The sequence below is a fragment of the Mirounga leonina genome, unplaced genomic scaffold (genome assembly GCF_011800145.1).
Source record: "Mirounga leonina isolate KUSES-001 unplaced genomic scaffold, KU_Mleo_1.0 Mir_53, whole genome shotgun sequence".
Taxonomy (NCBI): Eukaryota; Metazoa; Chordata; class Mammalia; order Carnivora; family Phocidae; genus Mirounga; species Mirounga leonina.
In genome coordinates, this window is record NW_023270807.1 from 80,483,350 (window position 1) to 80,505,926 (window position 22,577).

Sequence of the window (22,577 nt, forward strand, 5' to 3'; positions counted from 1 at the left end):
TATATATATATGGAATACTATATATATATATATGGAATACTATATATATATATATGGAATACTATATATATATATATGTATATATATATATATATATACTCCCCAGTTTTTTAAACATTTATCATATGACATGGTGTCATATCTAGCTTTTGGTCAACTAAACTCCCTAAGCCTCTTTTTGTGTAAATAGCTATGAATATACTTCTATCCTTTTGTATTTGTGTACATTTTTAAAAATCACATCATAGGACATCACATTTATTCATATTAAATTTCATCTTATTAATGCGGGTTTAGTACTCTCTTATGTTATCATTTTGATTTTTTGTTCTGACTTTGCCTGTTATCTTTCTTGATTGCTACTGAGGAGGATTCTGCTTAGTGGTTTTTTTTTTTTTTTTTGCTTAGATATTCTTTAGAGTATAATAGGTATTTACTAGAGACATAGTTGAAATTATTTGAAAACAAATGGTGTAAGAAGACTGAGTTAACTTCCTGTAATGAATTTATGAAAACATTTATGAAAAAAGTATGACAATCACAATCTTTATAGTTTTTATCATATACCAAGTAAGTAAAAATCATGAATAAAGTATGATTATAGAATATTTTCTCTGCAAATCTTACGTGGATTGGAAAAAAATCTTGTTTCTATGGTTTAATTCAGTAATAATCAACTATTCCTGAGAAACTGGCCCTTTTCTATTTTTAAGGATAGAGAAAGTAGGGGAAGAAGTAATTGGTTTAATAAAAAAAAAAATCACATATTTTGCATATGTGCAAAATTTGCATATTTAAAAAGGCAAAGAACTAAACCCAAGCTTTTAAAATGAAATAACACATCCATGGAGTGTGTTTTGTTTGTATGTGTATGTTCACATTCACAGGGCAAATGAGTATGAGTCTGTGTGCATGTCTATGTGCGTGTGTGAACATGTGTATCTACTTATGTGTGTGAGGTCCTGGAAGGAATTTCAGCATATCTTAAACACTGCTCAGTGAATTCTAAAACACAAAGACAAACAGAATCTCGGTAACCTCTATCTATACCAAACACATAATCTGAAATCTATTATAGGTATCACTAGAGAACACATGCTCATTGAAATCTTACTATCTGATTTTACTTCATATTAAGAGGTATTGTAATGTCCTTTGGAAGTGTATTATTGTACCTGACCAAATCAGTTCATTTCAAAGTAATTTTGGAATAAATGGGCAATCACTAAATTTCTGAAATTTTAGTTTGAACAAAAACAAGTACCATATTCTAGGCTAAGTAAATTTACTTAGGCCCTTGATATAATGTCAAGAATATGCACACGTGCACATGCATCTTTTTTCGACATGAGAGCAACTTAACAGCTACACATATAGTAGTGCCTTTATAAATAATAAATAAGTACGCGGGGGAATACATGCATGAATATAAGAGCATGAGATATAAATGGGATAAAAATAAAATATTCCATATATTAAGGAAGTTATGGAAAGCAATCACAGATGAATCAGATTCATTTCCTAAGGTATTATATTTTAAAGAAAATTTACTGTTTACATTGTTAGTCAAATAGAATTTGGGGCTAATAAAATATGGAAGCTATCACTTTCTCCTTATTAAAATATACTTGAAGGCAAAGATAAAAACACAGATGCAGTAACACTGGAGGCTAAAGTTAACAGTCAAGCATTTTCCAGAATCTGAAAAAAATTTCCCTTAATAGCAGTATCAATGGAATTCAATGAAGAAACATAACGTATCTTATACGTAAACTTTACTGTCTAAAACAGAAGAAATGGAAATGCAGACCAATCAAAACCAGACATCCCTAAATCTTAAAAGGTTAAACACAAATTTACCATATGACTCAGCAATTCCACTTTTAGGTATATATCCAAGAGGAATGAAAACCTATATTCACATAAGGATTTACACAAGAATATTCTTGGAAGCATTATTCCTAATAGCTCAAAATTGGGAACAACCCAAATGTTCATCTACTGGTGAATGGATAAATATGGATAAATAAAATATGGTATCCATACAATACTATACTATTCAGCAATTTAAAAAAGAAGGAATGAACTACTGATACATGATATGACATGGTTGAGCCTTGAAAACATTATGTTAAGTGAAAGAAGCCAGACATAATAGACACATACTATATGAGTCCTTTTATATGAAACGTCCAGCAAATGCAAATCAATAGGTAGAGGAAGTGGATTAGTGGTTGCCTGGAGTACCAAGGGGGAGGGAAGGAATGGGGATTAACAGTAAGTAGGCATGAAGGATCTTATAAAATTAGTTCTAAAACTAATTTATTGTAGTAATTGCACACCTTGGAAAATTTACTTAGAGATCACTGACTTGTATAGTTGGAATTGGTTAATTATATGACATGTAAAACCTAGCTCAATAAAGTTATTAAAAAGCAAACCACTAGGCAGCCAATACTTCTACATCCCAGCCCTACTTTCTCCAATACATGCATAAATATTGCACAGATACTGCTTTATCGTGTATCTGGAGAAAGAGCCTGGCTGATTTGCAATCAGCAGCTCTCAGGTTATTAAAACTCCAATGCTCCAATACAAGTAGGAGCCAAGCAGGGAAGGAGTTAGATGATTAATTTGTGCAATGAATCATTAGATAGGTTCTTTTCCTACCCAAGGCTTCATGGGTAGAACCACAGGCAGAAAAACCTTGGGAACACCCAAATTGGGGTTTGTTGGTTTTCACATACTACTGGTAAAAAAAAGAACAACATTTTTCTAAGATTCAAATTTTCCCCATATTCAGCATGCCTGAGTGCTCCAGTAATAGACTTTCTCATATTCCTTCCGAACAGGCCAGAATCAGATAAATGTCTACCAGCCATCGGATGTTGGATTGGAGCTGTGTGTATCAAGTTGTGCGATAGCTTTGAATCTGAAAGCAAGCAGTGAGAGGGACTACGAACTAGTGACACAGTGAGTGAGGCTTGAGACAACATTGAATTTAAAAGGAAAGTCTGACATTTGATGATATTTTTTAAAAAGAAAAAAAAAAGTAGAAAAAAATAAAAGTGCATTGGACAAAGGCATTTCAGTGGGGAAAGGAGAGTCTTTTCAAGAAATGGTGCTGGGGCTGTTGGAGATCCATATGCAAAAAGATAAATATAGATGCCTAACTCACACCATACAAAAAATTAACTCAAAATGGATCATAGGCCTGAATGTAATTGCTAAAACTCGTAAAACTCTTAGAAAACCAGTAGAGTGATTTCCCTGTAGGTTAGGCACAGATTTCTTAGAAGCGACATCAAAAGCATATGTGATAAAAGAAAAACATTCATAAATTGGACTTCATCAAAATCAAAAACTTCTGCACTGCAGAAGACATCATAAAAAAAGTGAAAAGGCAAGCAACACAGAAAACATTACAAATCATACATCTAATAAAAAAAAGTGTATCCAGAATATATATAGTTCATATATTAATTTTTTTAAGAGTTTAAGCTCAATGTAGGGATTGAACTCACCACCCTGAGATCAAGGCCCTGAGATCAAGGGTTGGACAGTTAACCAACTGGGAGTTAACCAACTCCCAGAATAAAGAGTTTAAATTAGAACTCAAGAATAAGTAGACAATCCAATTTAAATGAACAAAAAACTGAATAGATATTACACAAAAGAAGATACATGAATGGAATATAAGCACAGGAAAAGATGTTCAACATTATTAGGGAAACACAAATTTAAGCCACAATGACATACCACTTAATGCTCAATAGAATAGCTATAATAAAAAAGATAGGCAATAAGGGTTGGCAAGGATGTTGATAAATTGAACCCTCTTTTGCTGGTAGAATGAAAAATGGTACAGGGGCTGCCAGAGTGGCTCAGTTGGTTAAGTGTCTGACTCTTAATCTTAGCTCAGGTCTTGATCTCAGGGTTGTGATTTCAAGCCTGGTGCTGGGCACCAAACTAGGCATGGAGCCTACTGAAGAAAAAAAAAGAAGATAATCAAATGGTACCTTACCAATTAAAAAAAAAAATGGTGCAGCCACTCTGGAAGACAGTTTGGTAATTTCTTTAAAAAGTTAAACATAAATTCATCATATACCCATAAATGTCTTATTTACCCAAGAGAAATCAAACATAGGTCCACACAAAAACTTGCATGTGAATGTTCATAGTAGCATTATTCATAAAAATGGAAAAAACTAATATCCATCAACTGAACAATGGATAAACAAAATGTGATATATATATACTTTTTTATATATATATATATTTTTACATATATATGTATATATACACATAATCAAATATTATTTGGAAATAAAAAGGAATGAAGTATTGATAAAAAACATTAGGCTCAGTGAAAGAAGCCAGATGCAAAAGGCCAAAAATTGTACGATTATAATTGTATGTATTCACAAAATACAAAGCTATAGATTTAGAAAACAGATTAGTCCTTGACTGGGGTTAGGAGTGAGAACAGGAGGTGACTGCAAGTGAGCACGATAGATAAATGTTCTAAAATTGTATTGTGGGGATGGTTGCACAGCTCTGTACACTTACTAAGAGTCATTAAATTGTATACTTAAAATGAATTGACAGTATGTAAATTATACCTCAATAAAAGCTGTATACAATAAACTAAGAAAAATGTATTCAGCTAAAGAGAAAGGAAAAAAACAAAAATATATGTTTGAAAACTATTTACTCTAGAAAACAGAAGGCAGCTTTAAAAATATTGTATTCTTAATAAGATAATGAACATGGCCTCTATGAACTAAAAATAGAAGGTCATAGAGGAGATTAAGATCTGAAGACTAGGAAGCTATTGGGAATAAGAAAACTCACAGAGGACACTAAACTTCAATGCAAGAATTAGGGAGTCCCTGGGTAGCTCCGTTTGTTAAGCATCTGCCTTTGGCTCAAGTCATGATCCCAGCATCCTGGGATCAAGCCTGGCGTCTGGCTCCCTGCTCAGTGGAGAGCCTGCTTCTCCCTCTCCCTCTATCCACCCACCTGCACCCCCATCCCCAGCATGTGCTCTCTCTCAAATAAAAAAACGAAATATTTTTTTAAAAGGAATACTTGTATGTGTTTGAGAATATAACCTTGAATTCAATGTAAGAATTAAATTTTGCACTGGTGTCTTCAAAGAGCATAACTGACATAGCAGAAAATTAACTCAATGATACTGAGAACAAACTTGAGAATTTGTCCAAGGACACAGGTGAAAAGGACAAAAAAAAGGTAAAAGGATGAGAAGTAGTAGGGGGTACGAAGTGAGCAAAATAGAGCATGTGTGATTGTCAAGCCTATACTACAAGAAAGCTTCTCTGAGATAATTAATAAATAAGTGTTTATTTTCCAGATTGAAGAGTCTACATGTTCTGGACATACAAACAAAGACCATCACCTAGATATGTCCTGGCGATATTTTTGAACTGGTTATTCTCCTTAGCTATCCAGACTCATTCTTGCCCCTTCTCTGTCCTGCTCTGTGCTTCAGGAGGTTGACCTCTGCATACTTTTTTACCTATGCTCCCTTCCCTGCCAGTCACCTTCTAGTTGGGTTTGGCCAATAGAAGGCATGGGCAGAAATGCTGAGGGATGAAGGGTAGGAGGAAAGAGAGTCTAGGGTATTTCTCCTCACTCCCTCACTTTTTCTGTTTCTCTTTTCTTTTCTTTGTTCTTTACTTTTCTTTTAACTGTGCTTTTATTTTTTTTAATTTATTTTTTATTAACATATACTATATTATTGGTTTCAGAGGTACAGGCCTATCATTCATCAGTCTTATATAATACCCAGTGCTCATTACATCACATGCCCTCCTTAATGTCCACCACCCAGTTACCCCATCCCTCCACCCCCTCCCCTCCAGCAACCCTCAGTACTCCCTCACTTTTTCAACACCATATCTTAGCAGTAGCTAAGGCACATCCAGATGACAGCTCCCACTGGGTGGACCCTCCTCCACAGTTCCAGCTTTCTCCGGCCCCTGGAACACCATTTCCTCAGCAGCGTCTTTATATCTAGAGGTGGTGATGGTTTCCAAGTGTTGCCAGTCTTCTCTGAATGCCTGACCAGCCCAAATTAAGAGTATGTTCTCTGAATCCTGCCCACACAACTGTGAGTAATCCTATATATATGATCCATCTAGGGTGACTTTCCTTTCCTATGGAGGACTGTGATTGATACAAAGGGTAAAGAAAAATATCCATAACTATGTAGAGAGAACACATTCTGACCTACAAAGGAATCAAAGTCAGACCAATCTCCTATTTCTCCACTGAAAAACAAATGCCAGAAGATAATGGAACAGAATATATAATGTGAAAAGAAAAAATTTTCACTCGCTAATGCCATTCTGCCATTTCTGTGTGAAGTCAGCCACATATTATTTTCAAAAGTACAAAGGGTCAGAAAGTATAACATCTACAAACTTTTCCTGTAAAAAAGAAAAAAAGTCAAGATCATTATCTAATCAAATTAAAGATTATTTAAAACTGAGGTTCAAAAATGTAGTTGTGGTTTAAAATCACTGATAGAAAGTATTGAAATTGGATGTATATTGTTTGAATTACATATGAAGCAAAAGATATTCTTTAAATTGAAACTATATACTATAACAGTAAGTAATAGTAGCAATGGTAGTTTATAATCCTATGTTAAATTAACAAAGACCAAACAGTAATCCAAGAAAGAATAAGAATTCTTCCTTGTTTTACTCTTGACTTTGGTAATTGGGAAAATTGAGGATCATACATGTATTACAAAAAAAAAAAAAAAACCTTGAAGTTAATACTAATAGAATTAAAAATAGAATAACTACCTTCCAAATCATTGCAGAACATAATTATTCTATTTTAAATGTAGCTATACCTCTAAAAGAAATAATCTGATAGCTGTATTTTATCCTCAGAAAATAATACTTTCCATAAAACAGATCCTCCTAAATACATACAGATGGCTACCATTTGATAAAGTTCTATGAAAATCTTTTCTTCCATTTGCAAGGAAGCAGTAGATGCAACCACATACTGACATTAGTCACTCTTTATGCACTTGAATACAATAATCAATTGGGCTAATTATTTCTTCTATTATTCAAGGTTCCTGGCCAATATAATGGTAAGAACATTTACTTTGTGAAGGAAAGAAAAAATAATGTAATTTTATTAACCACTTACCAACATGATTAATTGGCTAGACAAATTGGAAATAACTGAGCTAGCCAGCAGATGAATATAGACTATTTTGAATTTTTAATTTTAAGCGCTTCTGAGCTGAATCACACTGAATATAAATGGCCCCATTAAGTGAAATATAGAAGTATAAAATGGAAAATGTCAGGAGAGAAGCTAAATGACATCTTTAAATGTCACCTTCAAATGTCATTTACCATCTGGATAAAGATCAGTTTAACTGACCCTGAAATGTAAAAATGGAGTAAGAATGGAGACATCAAATAAATGATTGTATTTCCATTATAAATGCAATGAAGTCTAAAATCTTCAAGATATAACTGAATTTTCAACTTAGAAAATACTTCGTAATATACAGTGAAATTGCATGTTATATTTGCTCAAATGTAAAACAAGTATTGGAAAACAAAGGAACCGAGTAAATTCTAATTTAAGAGCTAAAGATGAGCTCCTCTGACAGCAATCACATCTTCCGAAACACCTCTTCTCTTGCCCAAGCATTTACAGTTTTTGTATATCTAACAGTCTCTCCATGTGAATTAAATAGAAATACGGTTCTTAAATTCGGAGAGCATAGAATTATCTATGGAGTCACTAAAAGGCACGAAACAATCTAAAGTATCTTGTGCTTGAATACAATAGCCCTCCTCTCTCTGCTAAGATGTTTCTCTTTAAGAAAAAAATTTATAGAGCAGCAAAGGTAGGAGAGACATTTATCCAGACAAATCAGCGGTCAGCCCTGTTGGGGGGTGCAGGGGCAGACAGTCTAGCTGCACTGTCCCTTCAAACCTCTGCAGGTGTGAGGTGCTGGATGGTGATGCCTCGTGGAAGAAGTTAGAATGGCTTTACAGTGAAGGGACCTATAAAGTGGGACTTCACTGTCATAGACACTCCTGGGGAAAGAGAAAGCAGAAGTGTTTCAAAGCCCTGTGCAAAAGAGTTGGAGTCCTGGGTACATCTAAAATTTCACTCTCATGGACTCAAACATTCTTTTTAAGAGTTAAGTCTTAATCAGTGAATCTAGAACTATGCGATAATGACAAGAGCATCTGATATCTATACCACCTTATGGTTTATAAGGCACGCCACACATACTCTCTTCTGTTTGTCCTTGCAAATGGACTGAAGGGGGAAAATCGTTATTTTCCTTTAAGAGGTGATTAAGTCGAGAGTCAGCTATTAGTGATTTATCTGAAATAACACAGGTATAAATTCTGTAAAAAGAAGAGATGGCATCAACAGACCTGAAAACACATTTTTTAGCCCTGTTTCCAGTTTCTTTCTTTCTTTCTTTCTCTCTTTTTTCTTTCTCTTTCTTTCTTCTTTCCTTCCTTCCTTTCTTCTTTTTCTTTTTTCTTTCTCTTTCTTTCTTTCTTTCTTTCTTTCTTTCTCTTTCTTTTTTTCTCTCTTTCTTCCTTTCTTTTTCTTTCTTTTTCTTTCTTTCTTTCTTTCTTTCTTTCCTTCCTTCCTTTCTTCTTTTTCTTTTTTTTCTGCAAGGATTTCCTTTCTGTGAGATAAAACAGTTTTCCTTTGGACGCCTTGAAAGTATTCTCTATATACTTGCTTAGTGCATTTTCCAAATGTGTGCTAGAGGTGCAGAACTTGGGAGATTCTAGAACTGAGGTCCCTAAAGAGGTCAGGTCATTTGTGGGTCCGGAAGAAGACAGAGGTGCTTGTGAAGGGGCACCCTGAGTCCCAACAGTGCAGTTGGGCAGCATTGGCCAGTGGAGACTATGGGCTTAGAGGCAGGCAGACCAGTGTGGACCCTGCCTGCTTACTAGTGATATTAACCTTGGTGAGCCTTGAGTGTTTATCTCTAAAATGAAACTATTTTTAAAAAAGATTTATCTGAGAGAGAGAATAGGGAGAGGGGAAAAGGGAGAAAAATTTCCATCAGACTCCCTGTTGAGCGTGGAGCCAGACATGGAGCTTGATCCCAGGACCCATGATATCATGACCTGAGGTGAAACCAGGAGTTGAACTCTTAACTGACTGAGCCACCCAGGCACCCCTAAAATGAAACTATTAACAACATCATTATACATAAAGTCTCTGGCACAGTGACTGGCTAATAATTAGCACTCAGTGCTGGTAGCTATTGAGTAGCTAGCTGCAGCCCTGGGGTAATTTTCCTTACCTGTCCAGCCAAATCACTACTGAACTGACTATCCCAAACATCAAAGATTTAAAGCAAATAGTTGGATAGTCTTTGGGAGTGACAAGATCTGCAGTCTTCTCTCATTCTCTAAACCTGCATTTCGTATTGTCTCACCAAAGAATATAGAAGTCAAACGCAGAACTGATGTGTAAGGTGTCAGGGTTGTCCTCTTGTTTTCGAGCTCCTGTCCTCATTCCCCCCTCCCTATGAGACCTTATTCCAGGGAAGAGTTGTTGCTTCTAGGGAATAACAGGTTTGAGAGAAGCAAGGTAGAGGACTAGAAGTTTCTAGGAGATAGCAAAGTCTCAAGTAATCTCTAATTCTGGAAGCAGGGAAAGGCTGGATTTCCTCATCCATTTCCCTCTCTCTTGTTTGTATTACAATAGACACCACAGAAAGAGCCCTGTTTCTGAATCGTATTTCTTGTTCTCTCCACAAAATAGGGCCTGAAACACCTCTCCTAATTTCCATATAGTATCTCACTCAAAATTATTTATTGTCTGTGGCCTTTGTGTCAACAATTTCTGGTTGTTGTGGACACGATGATGAGTAAGACAAGAGTCCGTTCTTACTCCCAGGAGGTTTACAGTCTAGTGTGGGAAAAAGATATATACAAATTAAATATGGAATAAACAGTTGTTATTATATTCCAGAAGAATATGGTCTAATTGATTAAATGCCAGGCACTGAACTGGATGTTGAGGATGCTACAGCGATCAAAGCAAGTATCAGCCTCTTCCTCATAAGTTTTCCATTCTGAGATAAAGAACATCGAAGTAGTCAGTTGAGTAATGCACATGTGTAAATATTGTCAAAGTGCAACTTCTACAAAGCTGTCTTTCCTATCAGAAAGTAATTAACTTGAGGTCAGGGACTACCCTCATGGTTACACTGTTATCTTGTTATATACACTTATATATATGCTCAATAAACGTTTGCTAAATCAAAGTCAGATCAAAGTTTTTGGTTTTTAGCCTTGAGGAAAATCCTGACGCAGAGAGATGCTATTTTCTGCACCACTAGAAGCAGGGCCCTTTTCAGGCAGTCGAGGGTAGAGGGGAGTGGTAGAAAATAATGTTGTGCCTTCTTTAATGCCCATCACCGGGCTCGTACTGCAAGGAGCACTGGGTGTTATATGAAGACAATGAATCGTAGAACACTACATCAAAAAATCATGATGTATTATATGCTAACTAACATAACATAATTAAATTAAATTAAATTAAAAAAAAAAGAATGTTGTGAATTACAGCCCCAAAACGTAAAGGCACCACAGGGACCAGCTGGGTCTCAGCTATACCCATCAGCGTCCTTTAAGGAAAAGACTAGGTTGTTTAATGGAGGTCAGTTCTATGTGAGGTTTTTCTCTGTCACACACACACAAAAGCCTAGTGACCTCAAAGAGATTTTTTTTATACGCTTGGAAACATAAAGACTTGAACCTTCAGAAAATGTCAGAGAAGTCATATCATTTCAATAATAGCAAAATTAAAATGTTTGGATGTTTAGCTGATGACTGCCCTCATTTAGTAGAAACTCTGAGTTTAATGCAACACCCTGATATCTGTGTCTTTGCATCTATATGTGGTTTCTATATGTCCAAACTACAGTAGGCAATAAATTTACTATCCAATAAATATCTGTTGATTGAATGAATGAAAAAAATAATCACAGTAATAATAATAATAGTAGTGAAACAGACTGGCATACCTGACTATAAATAGAACTTCCGGGGAGAATAGAGATGAATAATAAAGTAGAAAATGACATTTTTATAGGAACCTTTGAGAGTATTTAGATTAACTTCTACATTTATGAATAAAGACTATGCATTTCAAGTTATTTGTTCAAAGTCACAGGGAATGAGAGGCGGGCCTCAAAGTCAGCTTCTAGACACCATGACATGTGAACTTTCTAAAAAACCGCACTCAAATTCACAGATAATGACAAAATGTCTAAACGTTATTTTCTGCAAAAGTGTAATTCTTGATTTATTGATTGTATAGATGAGAACTGACGGTTGTTACGAAGGCTCAGCCATCCACTGGTTGTCATGTGAGCCATCCACTGATTTTCTGTTTATAATTGTGAACATTTTCCTGTACTAGGATGAATTTTCTTCATGGTTGCTCTGAAGGCCTCCTCTAAAACTTGGTATTGCCTCCATATCCAGTCACAGTTAGGAAGTAATTTCTCTCAATTTTTCTCTCCCTGCCTTGATTGCTACTGAGCTCAGAGTTGTTTCACAACAATGCACATCCCTTGGATTAAGTTTTCTTTCCTCTTCCCAGAATTCTTACTTGACCAAAGTTTTAAACCCTTCTTTCTTTCTTTTTTTTTTTTAAGATTTTATTTATTTATTTGACAGAGATAGAGATAACGAGAGCAGGAACACAAGTGGGAGAGGGAGAAGCAGGCTTCCCGCTGAGCAGGGAGCCCAATGTAGGACTCAATCCCAAGACCCTGGGATCATGATCTAAGCCGAAGGCAGATGCTTAATGACTGAGCCACCCAGGTGCCCCTAAAACCTTATTTCAAGGGTTATGATTTAATTAGAACCATTACAAATTCCTTTTTAAGGTAGGTTAGAGAAAGAAGTTGGAGGAGTAAACAACTCTTTAATACCTGTGTAGGTAAAGCACTTCCATGGAGATATTTAAACATATATAAGTTGCTCATCTCTCATACACAGATCACTAAATTCAGCCTAGAGCCCCAGGACCTCTGTTAAACTGGCAGAGTCCACAGCTAGAGACTCAGTTCCCATCAATATGGTTTACCAGCAAATGCAACAGACATTTCAACATACATTTTTTTTTTTTAAGTAGGCTCCATGCCCAGCGTGGAGCCCAACGTGGGGCTTGAACTCACGACCCTGAGATCAAGACCTAAGCTGATATCAAGAGCTAGATGCTTAACCAACTGAGCCACCCAGGTGCCCCTCAACATACATTTATTGAACAATTCCTATGAAGCCATGCCATTGCAAACATGAGAATTAATAGATATTTGAAATGGGAACTGAATACATAATCAAAAGGAAATGCTTAATTAGGTAAAATTCATATTTAATACAGTGCCTTACTGCTTTAAGAATATAAAGTTCAAAATTCCAGCCAAGACACAACCTGGCTATAGGAAGAATCTGTACTTTCAAAGCTTTAAAACACCTGTGCTCTTCATTTAAATAAACAGAAATCTGACATTTACAATAAAAGTTCAATATGTTTCACAAAATACTCCACCAACAGGGATTGTCTCACCAACAGGGATTTGCTTTTGCTGGCTGGGGGCTTGGCATCCAGGTAAAAGAAAAAAGCCACTAATACAGGACTGAGTCTTGGAAGTCACTTCAGAGTGCATACAACTGCTATGTAATTTCATGAAAAAAAATCCAATGGAGTTTATAATTTCTAAATAAATACCTCTTTGAAAATACATTCACAACATACGGTAACCTGGAAAACAAGCTTTCCTCTGTTTACCAAGCACATTGTTTTCTGCTTTCAATTTAGTCCATATTATTCCTGCCTAAGTGACTCAACAAACTATTGCCTCTGAGAAGATGCGACTAAAGTAACAGTGTTTAACTGATGCATTTAGAACTATTTATGGCAATTTCATTTAAAAATATCAGTGACCACTCTTCTATTTTTCAAATTACAACTACCAGAACCAGGGGGGAAAATACTTGAATGCCAAAGAAATTCCCCCTTAATACTGTCTCTTGGGATGCTGCTTCGCTGATTTATCACTCAGCATTTCGTTTTTGCACTTAAGAACTTAAACACATCCTACCAAATCCAAGTAAAGTTATACTCATTTCTTTATTTTATATCAAAAAATAAATAGGCAATAGTAAACATGCAGGAGAAACATTTGTTTATTAAAGTTTTCTGTCTGTAAAGAGAGTCTGAGTAAACAGATATATTCTTTATGTACTTAAAAAAGAGAGACACTACTGTTAAAATTTATAGTACTAATTATTTTTTGTGATCTAGAATGAGAGTTCACTGTAATTGATAGGATATATTAACCAAGTGCACAGAAAATAAAAGTCCCAAGATAGATAGTGCTATTGCAGTAGGCAAGTTAAGAGCCCTCTAGGGCAAAGACCAGGAAAAGTTAAGAAAATTATTTTAAGACTCCTGCATGAGGTTAAGGGATGGAACAACACAAAGAGGATAGATTCTGAAATAAAAAGGATCAAGTAAACATTTATCATCATCATCTCATTTACTCTTTCTTCCATTCCATCTTCAAAGGTCCTCTGTTGGTTATTTCTTTCCTCAAATGTCCGTCATCAATGCTTCTCCCAGTGTCAGATCTTAAAGGCGACATGAGAAGACCCCTCCCTTCTGAAGAGCACAAGGGTTTCAAAGCTCTCAAAGTAAAGTTTCTTCCTACAGCAGCAGGACTTCAGGAAGGGCAGTAACCTTCACTTAACTGTAGCAGAGACTCATCCCTCACAGAGCCTCCTCCATATCCTCTCTTTATGCTATTTATGCATTAACCTGTCTTGGCATTCATGCTACGAGCTAGTCATAGTTTCCATGAAATAACTTTTGTAAAAATCTGTCTCTGATTGCTTGTGATGCTGAAAGACCATCATTTTCCCTGGGTTACATAAAAGTAAAGGCATTTTTCTACTGCAAGAAAGCATAGTGGTGGTAGCAATCAATGTTTTGTAATTGGATGAAAAAACCATTAAGACTCAAAGGCTGCATCCTAAGAGGTCCCTCTTGTTTGCAATTGGCAGAATACCAACTGTTTCAATACAAGCAATGAGTTGCAATAGACTCAACTAATTACCTCTATTCTGCTTCTACTCAACTCTTCTTACCCTTGGTGCCTACTCCGTACTCTCAGAGGAAGAAGATAAGCAGATGGATGTGAGCAGGTGCATAGGACCTTGTGCAGCCACTAGCCTTGACAGCAATTGGTCAACACCCTTGAAGCCAATTAAACTCTTAGTAAATGGTTTCCAAACTCCAGCAGATGGCCTATTGGTCCCAATTGTGCTGTTCAACATCTATATGACTCCATATAAGAAACTAGAAACTGGGAGTTAGAGGATTGCTTCTCTCTAGTATAGTCTACATAACATTTTATGATTTTACTCCATAACTAGTGTCTTTTCTTCATAATGGAAAGTTTGGCCTCATTCTGTTTTCTCCACTGATTAGAATGCCACAAAGGGATGACAGTTGTGTGGTTAACACTCACCAAGGACTTGAATATGTTTTCATTTTACAACCAAGGAAGTAGATGATTAACTGAAGCTGTCACAGCTCCTACCCCACACACTGAGACACTTATTATTGTAACTCAGTTTTAATACTGATCTTCTTGGAAGATAACAAAGTTACCATTACAAGAATCTCATTTTAATGAAACATTTCTGATTTCCAAATATATTTTTAAACTACCTTTTCTATTCCTGACACTTTTCTGAACACTCTGAAGCTTAACTTCAAATGAATGATTTCAGAACTTTCCTGCCAGAATATTTTTCATTTTTCCTTTATTACATTTAGAATCCCCCAGATCTTTCTCATCCACTCTCTTGTTCTTCCTATTTCTATTTCTTTTCTCCACTGCCACCCACCTTCTCAAACTGGGAATGCTATTGTAGAGCCCATCTTTTAAATCAAAGGTTACTTTAGAAGCTGATATCCTGAATACATGCTCCTAAATCCCCTACACTTTTGTTGTTGTTGTAGTCTCTAATCAGGGACTGGAGTTTGGCTTTTAGAACTCCAAGGAGAATGTGAATTTCCTTTTTGGCATGAACATATACCCACATTGCTTGATGCTACTAGAGTGTTTTCCCAAATCAGAGTCAGAGTCCTGAAGGAAGAATAGTTATAGGGAAGGGTGTAGGGAACAGAATCAAGGAAATACATCTCTACAATGATTCTCCTGAGGACATTCTCAGGTTCTAGCCCTTCTTCCCGGTAGCCAGACTATTCTGGCTTTTATTTTACAATGGGAGAGGTCCCATCTATCTGGCTAATGAACAGTCTACAGGCATTTTCCCCTTTTCTAGACACAGAATGAAATCAGAAAGTTCTTATGCCATTCTTAAATCCAATTTTCAGATATTTACTTAAGAAACATTCACATGATACCAAATCACAAAGTATTTCTCTTTTATTCCTCGTAGTCAAATGAAGTTTGTTTGTTTTTTTTTTAAGATTTTATTTATTTATTAGAGAGAGAATGAGAGAGAGCAAGCACATGAGAGGGGGGAGGGTCAGAGGGAGAAGCAGACTCCCTGCCGAGCAGGGAGCCCGATGCGGGACTCGATCCAGGGACTCCAGGATCATGACCTGAGCCAAAGGCAGTCGCTTTGAAGTTTGTTTTGACTTGAATGTTCTTAATTGCATAAACAAGGAATATGGGAGAAAGCAAGTGAGGTATGAATGTGGAATGGAGCCCTAATGGAACTGACAATGAATTTTCTCTTTGCTTGCCTACAAGAAGGTGTTTAATTGCTATGGTTATAGGATGAATTGGGTCCCCTTGATTCACATGCTGAAGTCGTAACCCCAAGTACTACAGAATGTGACCTTTTTTGGAGATAGGGTCTTTACAGAGGCAGTCCATCTACAACGTACAACCTACAATTAGGTAGGTACTGATCTACAATGACTGATGTCTATAAAAGGGGAAATCTAGACATAGGCATCTTTAGGGAGAATGTAATGTAAACATGAAGATAGCCATCTACAAGCCAAGGAGAGAGGCCTGGAACAGATCCTGCCTTCATTGGGAGTAAGCCTGACTACACCTTGACTTTGGACTTCCAGCTGCCAGAACTGTGAGAAAATAAATGTCTATTATTTACACCACCCAGTTGCTGGTACTTTGTTACAACAGCCCTAGCAAACTAATAGAGCTGCCTATTTCATTGTTTTTCCTGGAAATTAAACTTTCATTTTTTGACTTCAACTGTACATTATTGTTTAAGAAACATATACATACATAATTTCATAGTTAATCTCTTAACTTAAGGGAAAAAAAATTTATGCTCTTCTTTAAAGATAATGTCCTGGATTTCATGATAAAGGTCATGATAGCTGTGGGAGATGTTGAGAATCATTAAAACAACATTTTACAAGTGAATAAACTGAGGCAAGTTTGAAGCCTTTTAAGTCATCCAGTTAGTTACTGGTAAGGACGGTCACATGGCTCCCAGTTTCCATGTTTTCCTACTGTAGCACACAGCCATCCTTAGGTATTAGCCAAGAATTACATATCATGAAAATGGTTTTGCCCTAATTTGTCATGTTAAAAAATGTTTAAATCAGGATAATGTAACAATAAGTAGAAACTTAGATCACAAAATAGTTTACCACACTGAAACTATTTAATACAAATTCCTGACACATATTCCTAATCAGACTTGATATTTTCACTGTTACATGGTAATATATATTTTTATACCATTTTGAGATAAGCATAGCATTGAAAGGTGCAATATCTCAGCCCACAGAAAGATTAGGATTTTCATTTAAATTCTGCATATCTAAGCAGAGGAAAATGTCCAGAGGACCATGTGTGCATTTGCTAATTCTCAATAATAGTTTTCATAAGTTGCCTGTACATTCTCAGGCAGTTTTCAAAGATGAGTATTTTAATTCAGTTGCTACTTATCACAAAGCTAATTACTTCTTGATAAATCTTTTCTGTTTCTTTTCTCCTCCAATTATTTTCTTTGATACTAATTTTGTTCTTTGAGACAATTTAGGGGAAACATGGTAGAAACTTCAAATACCTGATGTGGAAGAGGACTCTTGACTCTTCTACCCTAAAGGGTAAGAACTAAGATGAATCGGTCAAGGTTACAATGAAATAGATTTCAACTCAAAACAAAGAAAACCTTTAAACAGAGCTATGCTGTCACAGAACTGGCTAATGCAAAAGATCTTAAAGGTCAGTCACTGGTGATGTTCTAAGCATTCGATCATCTGGGGGTTTTGTCATAAAGAGGATTCAAGCAATTATTTGATTCAATTCAATTTGATTTGATTTGATTCAATTAAATGGTTTTTCTGACCTTTCATCCTAAAAGTCTGTGGTTCTATGAACTCAGTAGTAATCACAAGACTAGTTCTTCTTCTCAACACAAGGCTTAGTCTTTCATACTCTTGACATCCTTTGTGTTTGGTATAGCTGTGTAATTTCTTTAATATAAATTTATTTATTTATTTTTAAAGATTTATTTATTTATTTATTGGGGGTGCACAGGGGTAGAGGGAGAGGGAGAAACCCAAGCAGACTCCAGGCTGAGTGCAGAGCCTGACACGGGGCTCAATCCCACGACCCGAGCCTAAACCCACAGTCAGCAGCTCAACCAACTGCGCCACCCATGAGCCCCTCTTTACCATAAATTTAGAGGACAGGATGAAACCTCAGTCAGAGCTCATATATATCAAGATAGAGACAGGGCTGACATCAGTTTTTCTTTGCTACTTATTAATTTAGTATGAAGTCATGTGTCTGTTAGTATATTGGGTGAGAACAACGAACTGTTCTATAATCATTAAAAAACGGAATTATTTTAACAGTCATACTAGTCCTGGGGATTCTTTTCTAAAGAAGTAAATGTATATGTAGCATACCATGAGATAATCAAATACTAACCTCCTTCATTTTTTCCAGTTCATTCTGTAAAGCTTGCTTTGCAATCTCAACTTCTATAAGCTGTTGCCTCAGTTTTTCATTTTCATCTTCTGTTGTTGTTCGCTTTTCTTCCACATTTTCCAATTCGTGGTGGAGTCTCACAGATACATCCTTTGCAACCTAAATTGAAGTGTTTTAACAATAATATGTAATTAAAGACAATACAATAAGTGAGCTAAAGTTATATTCACATTAAAACTACTAAGAGCCAAAAATAAATAAATAAATAAAACTACTAAGAATCAATACAGAAATTGTTTCTACCAGATACCAGTAATCTTTCCAGATGCTTCATATATAAGTCATTCACATACATAAATTATTTAGCCCTCACAACAATCCCATGATATAGGGACTATTACTATTCCTACTTTATAAATGAGGAAAAGGAGTCTCAGAGATGTGAAGTAATATGCTCAAGGTCACACAGCTAACAAGTGGTCAGGTAGTCTGGCTCTCCACTCTGTTCCCTTAACCTCTATACTCACCAAGGTCATAGATGTTCAACTGTGATTTGTCATGTGTAAAGAAATGTCACATATCTCCTCTAATTCTACAACAACACTAGATATTTCCTATATCACTCATTTTAAAGACTAGAAAACGAAGTTTTCACAGGTGAGGTGTGGGGGCTTGAATTTTGATCCTATGATGTCAGGTGCTCACTTTCAGGAAACTATCAGTCCTTGAGATTAAGTTTTGTTTTGTTTTACAGTGTACATTTTTGCCTTTTGCTTTGAGATCATCTTGGAAATTTTAGGGTTTGGAACAAAACCCTTTGGTGTAGTATTATGTAGTGGCTCAGGACATAGACTGTAGTTTTATACTGGGTGGGTAGACAGCCTGGCCACCTATTAGCTGATTCCCAGGGCTGGGGGCTGGGCACTTTACCTCGGTAAAAGGTTCAGCTTCCATACAAGAAGAGCAAGATGATGCTATTAATAATCCCAACCTCATAGGTGCTTTTTGTTTTTTTTGTCTTGAGCTAACATTTAGAGAAATAACTGTTAATATACATAAAAATGCTTGCCACAGTGCCTGGTGCATAGTGAGCACTGTTAGGAAAAGAAAAAAAAAATACAATGACTCTCATTAAGTGTTTTCTCACAGCTTTCTTTAAAACAAATATAGGATAATTACACTTGATTTTCATATCTTGAGGAAGTTAAAATAATTAAAATTATGTTTGGTTGTCCAAGGTTATGAAGACAACACTGGTTTGCATTGTCAGTGAATCAGCCTACAGTCAAACTGAACTGAACAGACCACACCTACTTAAAAAACATATTTCAAGGTTAAAATTTATCCACTGGGGGAAATTCTAAAGGAACAGCTTCACATTAAGAATGAGGTTCTTTCATTTACTGCACTAGCGCTTTACTTCTCCAAAAGGGGCGGCAAATTGGACAGATTTTCTTTCAGGGAGTTAGCAAAGTACAGAAAGGAAGGAGTCCTGGAAGAAGGAGGTTAGGGGGACTTGCAGCGAGAAACCCTAACTCTAATATCTTCCCAACGCTGTTCCTGTTCTCGCCTTCAATTACTCTCCCTTCAGGAGTCTTCATCGCGCTGCTCTTGACTGCCTGATTTCACCTGGCCTTTACTTGGAAGACAGCCTCTGGAGGCGCGATCAAGCAACGATCTGCGCTCTGCCACGCCCGCGTTTCTGCCGGGGGAGGCGCTCTCCTCCCACCATCTCTGGAAGAGTCACCGTTACTTCCAAGAAAGCCCACAGAGCTCCTTTCCGCAAGGCCTTCCACGCACACTGGACTCTTCAAACCCACTGGCCTGTTCTTCCCTTTCCCCTGCATGGAACCTGATATTTCGTGGTTAGCGCTGCGAAACTCCGTGTCTTTGCTAATGACCAGTGAAGGCCTTTCCTCGCAAAGAGGTCCTACATGCAGCCCCTACCCCGCGCCCCCCCCCCCCCCCCCCCCCCCCCCCCCCCGCTCCCCCCAGCCCCGGCTCCACAGACCTTGAGGTCCTGCTCCAGGCTGCGCAACAGCTCCCCGTCGATTTCCCCAGTCTGTGCGTAGCGGAGCCTTTTGCGCTCGGCTTTGCGGAGGCGGTACTGCAGGATCCGGCAGTTTTTGTTGGCTCTCTCCAACTCGTGGCGCATTTCCTGCAGTTGACAGGCATCCTCCTCGAAGAAAGTGTCCCTCATCTCGTCCATCTCGGTCCTCAGCTCATCAATCTCGTTCTGAGGCGGTGACAGGCCGCGGGTCAAAATTAACCTCGCCCCCTGCCACCCGGACATGCACCGTATGCACCCCATTCCAACTCCAAATTCTCAGTTTTATTGCCCCTCTCCATGAGACAGGAGTGACAGAGCTGAATGAAGAAGAAACTAGAAAAACGGGCCTTCTTTGGGCCTTCTTGAACTCTCCTACTCTATCTCTCTCCATGAAAAAGTGGGACAAGCCATGATAATTAGAGAAACGAAGGCCCAAATTTGGATTTAAATTAAGACCTGGAGGCTACTAATCTTAGGCCGTTTTAAATCTAGAAAAGGCCTAGGAGCCCCCTCCTCTGGTTTCCTGTTCCCTTCCCTCTTTAAGGCCCCCTAACAGGTTAACAGCCTCTCACCCTCGCGGGACACGCCCTAATCCTCCGAGGCCCACACCGCCCCTCCCCCACCCGGTTCCCCCCACCCTTCTCACCTTGAGAGTCTCGTTTTCCTCTCTCAGCTTTTCCATCTCCTCCTGCATTTCTTCCTGCTCCTGGAGCTGCTGCGGGTGCGGCTGCGACGAAGGAGGCGCCGCCGCCTGCATGCTCCCTCCACTCGCGCTGCCCTCGGCGCTCTGCTGGGGGCCCTCCGCTGCCGCCGCCATTGGGGAGACGGAAGGGACTGCAAGAGGCTCGCAAATGGCAGGGGCGCCAGCGACCGGGGAGCTGCGGCTGCTGCTGCCTCCGTTCTTAGTGTGCATCTGAGCCGCGGCTGCCGCCGCTGCCGCTCGCTCCTTCTTGAGGTGGAACTGGATGAGCTCAGACTGCAGACATCCTTCCTTCCAGTAGCTCCCACCGCCACCGCTGCCGCTCCCCACAACACCGCTTCCGGAGTTTCTGCTGCCGGGGCCTGGGGTTTTGCCCGCAGAGGAGGATGGTGAAGGGGAGGCCCCCTCCCCGCCGCTGCCGCCCCTCTGCTGAGCGCGTACGCCTTTCCCTCGCCAGCCCCTGGGCGGCGGCGGCGGCTGCGGAGCGCCCCCCTCCCTTTCTCCGGAGCCGCCGCCGGCTCCTCCTCCTTCCCCACCCCCTCCTCCTCCTTCCCCGAGTGGAGGGGGTTCCCCGAGTTTGGCGGACACTGGCTCTAGCTCCCGGGATGGCTCCTCCGACGGGCCAGGCCTCCTGACGCCCACCGGGGCCAGGGTCGCCGCGGGGGCCGCTTCAGCACCAGCCGCGAGATGGACAGCTCCCGGCGCTGCCCCTTTGGGCGCCAGGGGCGCAGCCTTCTCCGCCCCGCCTCCGCCTCCTCGGGCGCTGGTCGGGGGCACTGAGCGACTCCCAGTCTTGTTGCCCTGCTGCTGCTGCAGCTGCTGCTGTCGAACAGAGTTGAGTTTAGTGCCGGCCCCCACGGGGGACCGGGTGGTCGCGGTCGTCTGTCGGACCGAATTGTCCCTTAATCTGGCAGGTGATTGAGCACGCTGCTGTTTTCTGCTGCTGCCCTCTGGGTGCAGTCGAGCCTCAGTGGCAGAGGCGGCCGCAGAAGCTGTGGCTGTGGCAGGGGCAGCGCCCCCCATCGGTGGCTGACTCATGGCGGTCTAGGAAGAATCTACCAGATGAGATTTAGAATGGTCCATCACCAGATCATTCTTTTCCCTCCTCAAATCCGCCAACCTCCCTTTCTAATCTGGGATAGAAATAGAAGGGAAGCACACAACATGTCTGCATTGTTACAGAGCAAAGGGTGATTTCCCCATAGAAGAGAAGCCCTAGAAAATCGTGACATTTGGAAAGCACTTAATAAAAGCCTTGAGTTTAGGAATAGGATGCAGAATAGTCAATTCTCTTTTTGCTCAGGGAGGCACCGTCTCCATTTCACTCCATAATGATCTGAAAGCAGCTGAGCCTAACATTCTCACGGTAGCAGGTTCTGGCAATGGTGAGATATGGGTCAGAAAGGAATTGATGGGAAGGGAGATTAAAAAAAAAAAGGTGAGGGGATAAAGTCAGGAAGAAGCTTCAGAAGGAAAAGGAGATGTCCACACGCTAGAGTTGAATACCCTGCTTTTTTAACTTTGGTTTTCCTCCTTAAAACCCAGTTTAGTAGAGAACATTTTATTTAATTACTATTCTCAATTAGAGGAAAGGGGTTATGATGTAGGTTCCTAGAGGAAATTTGCTATGGATACATGGTACTTGTCTCAGCTCTGACTCTTAATTTTGCTCTTGGTTAGAGAAATGCACCCATTTTCCTTTAGTCTAGAACTAAAATAAAAGTAATGAATGACTTTAAATCAACTTCAGTTTAAGAAAGTAATGGCATTCAGAATCATCTATATGGTTTAGTTATTAGTAACCCTAAAAG

General features: G+C 38.7%; 1 protein-coding gene across 1 annotated transcript in view; it reads right to left on the bottom strand.

Moving 5' to 3' along the window:
* SOGA3 (SOGA family member 3) overlaps positions 1-21,834 on the bottom strand; it is a 43,577-nt gene extending 21,743 nt beyond the window's left edge. Inside the window, exons 1-3 of the mRNA XM_034990579.1 lie at positions 20,713-21,834; positions 20,028-20,252; positions 18,017-18,175 (exon numbers count right to left, since the gene is read on the bottom strand). Coding sequence (XP_034846470.1) covers positions 18,017-18,175; positions 20,028-20,252; positions 20,713-21,804 — 1,476 coding nt within the window. The 5' untranslated portion in view covers positions 21,805-21,834. The remainder of the gene's footprint in view (positions 1-18,016; positions 18,176-20,027; positions 20,253-20,712) is intronic.
* Positions 21,835-22,577: the final 743 nt, after the last annotated feature.